Below are 7793 nucleotides of genomic sequence, written 5' to 3' on the forward strand. Positions count from 1 at the left end.
GGGACTCTACTGAGACTTTTTTTGGGACTCTACTGAGACTCTTTGGGGACTCTATTGAGGACTCTTCTGGGACCTTACTGAGACTTTTTTGGGACTTTACTTAGATTTTTTTTGGGACTCTACAGAGAGTCTTTGGGGACTCTACTGAGACTCTTCTGGACCTCTTTTTGAGGACTCTTCCTAACTCTCTTGGAGACTCTTCTGGACTTTTTTGGGGACTCTGCTGAGACTCTTTGGGAAACTTTTGAGACTCTTCTGAGATAATTTGGAATTTCTTTAGCTCTGGAGACAATTGTGTCACATGCAGAAACATTCTTGAGGATGTCTCCCTTGGAAACTTAATCCAGTTTTCTATCGAGATCATTTTACACACAAGTATCAAAATGTTGCACTGATGGTCTAAAAAAATAATCACCTGCTAAAAGTCAGTTTATTAAAAATTATTATTAAAAATAAAATTATAATAAATAAAGGTGTATATATTGTTTGGAAACCGATTTTATGTAATTCTGTTTTTCTGAATTACTTCATATTTTTAAAATGTTATATATTTTTTGTATTTAATGTTTTCATTTTAGGAACACATGAAGCTTAAATATATGATTCATATTTATGTTTACCCCCCCAGACAGAAGAACTCCAGATCATTGAATTGAGCTCTAAACTTCAATTTGGGTCAAACATGCATTTATTCCTTCAGTCTGATGGAGGCTCTAGTGACTCTGCGGTTCTGGGGGGGGGGGTGGATGTGAGGGGACATCAGCTGCTCCCTCCAGGCACAGAGCCCACGACTGAGGCGGAGCTGGATGGAGTCTCCGTCGGTTCAGCCGCAGCAGGGATGGTCACTGATGGTGTTTGACATGAATTGACTTGAACTTTTTTTCCTTTTCTCTTCAGGTTTGGTACGGCGAAAAGTTTGATGCCCCCTTGGTGAGCCCCAGGAGCCCCCGCAGCCCGCTGGCGCAGCGGCATGGACCCGGGCTCGCTGATGTCTTCCAGTACGACCAGTGGCTGGCGGTGCGACACGAGGCCACGTTGGTGCCCATGCAGGAGGACCTGGCCATCTGGCTGAGCTCTCTGCTGGGTGAGTCAGACTCGTTACCCGATAACGGGCGGCGAGGAGGCAGTAGCAGGGGACGCCGCTCCCTCCCTCCCTCCCTCCCTCCACATCCCTTTTGTCCAAATGGAAACAATGCAGCAGTGTAGAAACAGAATTTGAGTCTTTTATGGACCGAGTCTGTTTCCTAGAAGAATGAGGTCACCTCCTGACCCCGTAACTCTTTTATTTAGTCTTGAACCCTTACAACCATCTGAGCTTCAGTCCTGAAGTTTCAGGCTGAAGCTGAAAAATAAACATGTTTCCAACCAGAATGACTTTTTACCCAGAACCTGAAGACTCTGAGGAGCAGATTGATAACCTTCACTTCCTTCCAGGTTGATGTGACGCTCTTGTTCTGGTCTTTCCAGGAGAGGAGGTTCGGGCCGAGTTCTTCATGGAGGAGCTGAACAATGGCGTCCGGCTCTGTCAGCTGATCGGGGTTCTGCAGGCCAAAGTGGCCCAGAGTTGCTCCCCAGCAGTCAGCAAGGTGAGCCGCATGACGCTTGCGTTTGTACGCCTTGTGGATTACGAGAAGGGGATTTTGGACTGAAAGTTCAAATCTCTTCTGCTAAAGTTTCACAGACACGTCTAAAGTGAGTTTGTGTTTCAAAAGGCCACGTGTCACCATGGTAACCAGAGAATGCTTGCTCTGGAGCAGGGGTGTCCAACTCAATCACACAAGGGACCAAAATCCAAAACACATCTTAGGTCACGGGCCGAAGAGGATAAACATTAATAGAACACTCTGAAACTACATTTTTAAAACTTTAAAACAGTAACTTTTTAACATAATTTTGAACTAGATAAATAGTATTACCTGTGATAATACTAGTGTGAATGCTGTAAGATGAATTTGGCCGTTGAAGATGCTGAAATTATTAACTTAAAATGCTGAAGCTAAAATCACTGTAGCTAATGGCTGAAAACACTGAGGCTGAAATATTAGCTAAATGCCAAATTAGCCCAAAAAAAAAAAAACTTAGGTCAGTCAAAACGGCTAGCATGTAGCTGAAACATTATCTAAGCTCCAACACAGCCTAAAAAATCTTAATAAAAGCTACAATAGTCCAAAAAGTTAGCAGAATACCAATTTTTAAAACTTTAAAACTGTAACTCTTTAACATAATTATAAATAATAAAAAGGCAGGAATATTATTCCAGAATAAATCAACTTAAACCATAAATAACTTTCAATATTTTACTCTACATAAAAATATATTTCGTCAAAATTATACGAGTTAGAAATGAGGACAAGATAACATCGGGTCATTAATGATAATAAAATAAAATGATCTGGAGGGCCGGATCCGGCCCCCGGGCCTTGACTTTCTCACACCTGCTCTGGAGACTGGCCCATCCTCCAAATCTAAATATTTGTTTCTGACCCACACCCATGAAATGTGGTTTTTAACATGTTCCTGCGCATTTTTCTGATGACGGAGGACGTGTATAAAGAAAATCAAGATTTTTCCGGCATTTCAGAGTATTTTTTAATGCAGATTGTTGTGAATCAGGAGCAGTGTAGTTGAGTAGGATATCTCCTGAAATCTCACTTCAAAAAAGTCTTCAACTGGTTCAACTAAAACTCGTTGAGGTTTAAGCCAATCAGAGGTATTGATGGATCTGACACCTCGATCTGATTGGCCAGACATTCCTGGATGTGTGCATGTGTAACACTCAAATAAAGTTTTCTCAGCCGTTTAGTTTGAGCCGGTGCTGGTGAGAGTTGGAACGGGTGACAAAAGTAACTATGGTGGCCCAAAGGTCAAAATTAAGGTAAAATAAATCCTCGCCGGTGATGCTTAAACGTCTAAACAGTAACTTTTCAACCGCTCACACAATAATTCTAGCAGATTCTGAAGGCGTGAGCATCCAAGGTGACTGTGATGTCATCAGATTAATCATGAGGTCATCCTTTTACCTGCTGAGATCCAACGCCTGCTTTTCCCCGACAGCTCTTCCCTACCAGGAAAGTGGCGTGCAAGCGGGACGCCTCTCCGGGTTCCTTCTTCGCTCGGGACAACACCGCCAACTTCCTGGCCTGGTGTCGCCACATGGGCGTGGAGGAGACCTACCTGTTTGAGTCGGAGGGCCTCGGTAAATACACACGTGTAGTAGGTTGTGAACATCACTGCGTTAACGCACGCGATGAATCAGAATTAACGCAGATGAACTGAAGAAACGGTCCTTCACTTTAAGCCGTCTCCAGTTTATCACGACTGTTCTGGTTCTGCCTGCATGTTCTGACCCGTTCTGCTCCCCTTCAGTTCTGCACAAAGACCCCCGCCAGGTCTGTCTGTGTCTTCTGGAGATCGGCCGCATCGTCTCCAAGTGAGTCCTCCTCCGGGCGCGTTCAGGGGGCGGGGCTATGGCTTTCTTGGACTGACCGTGCGCTCTCAGGTACGGCGTGGAGCCTCCCGTGTTGGTGAAGCTGGAGAAGGAGATCGAGATGGAGGAGTCGCTGCTGCTGACCGATGAGCCTCCTCCGGCGGTGAAGACCTTCAGTGTGTGCTGCCAGCACGGCGGCCTCTACCAGCCCGGGGTGAGTTCGCCTCGTGCGTGAGCGTGACTCCGCCTCGGCATGTGGCGGCGAGCAGACGGATCACACGTGCGGCGTGACGGAGCGGGTCCTCCAGACATGAGCTAAAAATAAGTCTTCTCCCTGACAAACACGATGAAAAAAAATAAAAATACATTCAATTTGACATCATTTATTTAAAAAAAACCTCTATATAACAAAAACTCTTAATGTTTCAATCAATCTTCTCCCACAGAACATCTTTGGTGTTTGAATAATCAAACATGGCGGTTCTCTCTCGTCGTTGGAGTCTCGGTGCAGCTGGTTGGTCAGGAGGGATGCTTTAGCCAAAGCTCAGACAACGGACTTTCTTAGTCGCACGCAGACTAGCGCAGACTCGCCCCGACACATACAGACTAGCGCAGTCACTTGCAGACTATCCAGGTCATGCACAGACTAGCGTGCATGTGAGGAGCGGGGACTTTGAACCGTATGGCGTTATTCACTATTTCAAACTCCACCCAGACATGAGACCTCCACGCATGTATAACATTCCTCGTGGACATCCAGACCCCCATGACGTCTTTCTGCTCGTGTTCAATCCTCCCACGAGCAGAAACACATGGCAGGAGAGACCGTCTACTTCCATGTGCGTGAGCTGGTCCTCGTGCACGAGTGATGCGTGCGCTAATCTAGCAGTGTTGAGTCTGAGGGACTCGTGCAGTCAACAAAACTACAGGAAAAACGCATGCGTAGAGTTTGGTTGGATCTCTGCACGGCGTGCAGCCGTGCACGGGGAAGAAGACTTCATCAAGCGCTCAAAATCAGACGCGCACGTCATGGTAGTTTCACCTGCACGGAGAAACTATTTATTTCAGCACATGATGTAATAACATGATCGTCTCTTGAATGACAAAGGAACGCTGTCAGACAAATCATCAGGACTGTGCGAGCACTGGCGCAGGTGGGTCAAGCTCGCGCTCTGAAATGCTGACTTATGTGTTTGTTACACTGAGCTGGTTTAAACGTGGTTAACTTTACCGCCATCCACATTGTTTCCCAAGAGTACGACTCCCCAGAATCTGTGTCCCTCAAAATGTGCACAGAGTGATCATCCGAGCGCTCGCCACTGCTGTGTCAGCGAGAAACGGTCTGACAGTCAATCAAGCGGAGACTTCACAAAGTTGCACGAGAACATTTTACAGATTTGGGGACTCTGTACACAAGAAGTGCACCGGATTGTTAGGGACACCGCTGATTTAAAAAAAAAAAAAAAAAAGTTTAGGCTCTAAGAGCTCCTTGTACAGTGCAGAAAATACGGTAACTTTGTCCTTCGTTAAGTCAGATCAAAGCACAGATCTTCTCCTTTCTCCTACGTTTCCTTCCGTCTCCGTTAACGCTCGTTTTTCTCTGAACGTCGTTGACAGGATCCCGACCCGGACGAGCCCCCGTGCAGCTGCTCCAACCGGGTCTCCATCGAGTATCTGTCAGAGGGCCGCTACAGGCTGGGGGACAAGACCATCTTCATCCGGGTGAGTGCCTACGAGTGACCCACGTGAGTCCTGCTGTGGTTTGTGGTGGCTGACTCTTGGCTCCGCCCAGATGCTTCATGGGAAACACGTGATGGTGCGCGTTGGCGGCGGCTGGGACACCCTGCGAGGTTTCCTCACCAAGTACGACCCGCTGCGAGTTCTGCAGTTCACAACCCTGGAGCAGAAGATCCTGGCCTTCCAGAAGGGCCCCCCCGGCCCCAAAGGCCCCCACAGCAGCGTGGCCCCTCCCCCTGACATGGACCCCCTGGCTGCCGTGGACGACCTCATCTCCTCCTCCTCATCTGCTTCCTCCTCCAGCTCCTCCTCGTCATCAGGCTCCACCTCTAAGCACCCCCCACCGGCAGGTTACAGCTGCCGCTCCTACACCCCCTCCCCTGCCTGCACCCCCACCCTACCCCGGAAGTGTCCGGCCCCCAAAAAGATCGTCCAGACGACGCCGACCTCCTCCCCGAGGAAACCCACCATGCTGCCGCTGCCCGTCACCACCAAACCCCCCACCCCTCCAGCCTCCGTGGGGAGCTCCCCCTGCTTGGGACCGCGGAGGGTGCAGGTGCAGCGCAGAGCGGCGACCCCCCCAATCGGTCATTCTCCAGATCCAAGCCCCGCCCCCAAAGGGAAGCTCAGGACTCACGGCCCCGCCTCCAAGCCCCGGAGCCCGGTCTGCCCCGAGCCGTCTTCCAAATGCCCCAAACCCTCCAGCCCCTGTGGCCCCCCCTCAGCCACGCAGGCGCCCCGCTCTCTCACCACACCAGGCCCTTCCTCCAGGGATGCCCGCCCCCCGACGGGCGCCAACCAGCGCTCTCGCCTGGCGCAGCGGCGCTCTGGCTCCCCGGCCTCACGCCTGCGCCTGGAAGCAGTCAGGCGGGCGAGGACAGCTACGAGAGGCGCCGCGGCACCCCAGTCAAGGACCCCCACCCCCAGCTCACGGACCGCTTCCCCAGCCCCACCCAAACCCGCCTGTGCCCCGCCCAAAGGCGCAGACGGCACTGCCAGAACCCGACTACCGACGCCCAACAAGACCAGCGCCCCCAGGCCGGCCCCGGGGGCCAACACGAGCATCAGGGCCAATCAGAAAGCCCCCGCCACCACAAAGGGGGCGGGGCAAAATCCAGAAACGGCAGCTAACTGCAAAGCGACGGTCAAACCAGAACGTGCAGCCGGAGTCCAGCAGAGGACGGCGGCCAACAAACCCACCAGGAGGGAGGAGCCTTATTTTGAAATGAACTGCAGGAGGAAGCAGTGGGCGTGACCAGCAGGCTGGTAGCTCCGCCTCCTTAGGGACTAGAACTTGTTAGTGTCAGCTCAGCAGACACGAACACCCTAACTTGATCCCTTCAGTCGTCTGCGTGCCGATCTGTGGCGTCTGCGGTGACTCGGGTTCTCCTCACAAACCAGGACGCCGCTCCTCCATCTGCAGGGAGGAGCGGCGTCCTGCAGGGGACCAAAGTCGTGACGTGGAACTGGTGTTTTCTGATATAGTGGAGCGCGGCGTCCGTTCCTGGCGTGCCTTCATCAGAAGTTTGGAGTGGCGTTGGAATGTAAAGGATGAAGGATTTCCTGTTACTCAGCATTAGGTCTTTATTTAACTTTGTTTTTAGGAGAAACTACTGATCCAAGCGTAATTTCAGAGGATTCTATAGGAATAAAAGTTTTATCTTTTGTGTGTTAGAGCTCTAGTTTTTTATGTGGTCGTGTTCAAATCTTTATTAGATGTTTTTCTTTGGCACTTTACAGAAATCTGTCCCGTCTGAATGTTTGTCTTTATTTCTTGTTCTAATCAATAAACAGGCAAATGTTTTTAAGAACTTGCCTTAAGCCGTCTTTGTGTTAAATGTTTTCTGTCCAAACAAAAACTAAGAAAACCGAAGAGCTCTGCTTTAACAGATGTGCTACACTGACCCCTTGTGGTGCAGAAGGAGTACTGCATCTACTTTTTAAAATGTACATTTTTAGACATAAATTATTATTTTTTTCTATGAAATGGAGAAGATGCTTATAAAGCAATTGGATAAAATGAGGACAAAAGTCACAATCTAAGGAAAGTTTGTTTCAGAAAGCAATTGTAGCTGTGGAAGAACAAAAAGCAGACGAGGACTTAACTACTGGAGACTCAAACACCAGAGTATCCGTCAGAAATCAAAATTAGTCACAAAAAATATTTTTTTTTCTTGATTTAAAAAAATGGTAAAATGATCAGGTCCCAAGGTTGCTGGGGCCTATTCTACTGTTGGTTACTGAGAAATTTCAGGCTATTTTGGAGTTTAGCAACGTGCAAGCTTTCTGGAAGATTGGGATGTATTGAAGTTTTTTATAGTAATTTGGAGTTTAGCTAATATTTTAGCAACATGCTAATGTTTTTGGTTAATTTAGCTCACTGAGAAATTTTCGGCTATTTTGGGGTTTAGCTAGTATTTAAGCAACGTGCTATTTTTTGGTCAATTTGACGTGTACTGAGGTTTTTTTTGGGCTAATTTAGAGATTAGCTTCTATTTTAGCAACACACTAAATATTTTTGCAAAATTGACTCATATTTAGGATTTTTAAACAATTTTACTACAAAATATTAAGAGATGTAGGTGAACTTCAGCACTCTTTTACAGTTCTTTAATGAAATCTCCAGTCT

General features: G+C 48.2%; 1 protein-coding gene across 3 annotated transcripts in view; it reads left to right on the forward strand.

Moving 5' to 3' along the window:
• The window catches only part of gas2l3 (growth arrest-specific 2 like 3), a 24704-nt gene extending 17714 nt beyond the window's left edge, over window positions 1–6990 (forward strand). For all 3 annotated transcript variants that reach the window (XM_024294700.2, XM_024294703.2, XM_024294701.2), the window contains exons 3-9: window positions 898–1084; window positions 1468–1586; window positions 3055–3196; window positions 3367–3430; window positions 3500–3641; window positions 5045–5149; window positions 5220–6990. In XM_024294700.2, the coding sequence (XP_024150468.1) occupies window positions 898–1084; window positions 1468–1586; window positions 3055–3196; window positions 3367–3430; window positions 3500–3641; window positions 5045–5149; window positions 5220–6419 (1959 nt within the window). In that variant the 3' untranslated portion in view covers window positions 6420–6990. The remainder of the gene's footprint in view (window positions 1–897; window positions 1085–1467; window positions 1587–3054; window positions 3197–3366; window positions 3431–3499; window positions 3642–5044; window positions 5150–5219) is intronic.
• The last annotated feature ends 803 nt before the right edge of the window (window positions 6991–7793 follow it).

Source organism: Oryzias melastigma, linkage group LG23, assembly GCF_002922805.2.
Source record: "Oryzias melastigma strain HK-1 linkage group LG23, ASM292280v2, whole genome shotgun sequence".
In the NCBI taxonomy this organism is placed as follows: domain Eukaryota; kingdom Metazoa; phylum Chordata; class Actinopteri; order Beloniformes; family Adrianichthyidae; genus Oryzias; species Oryzias melastigma.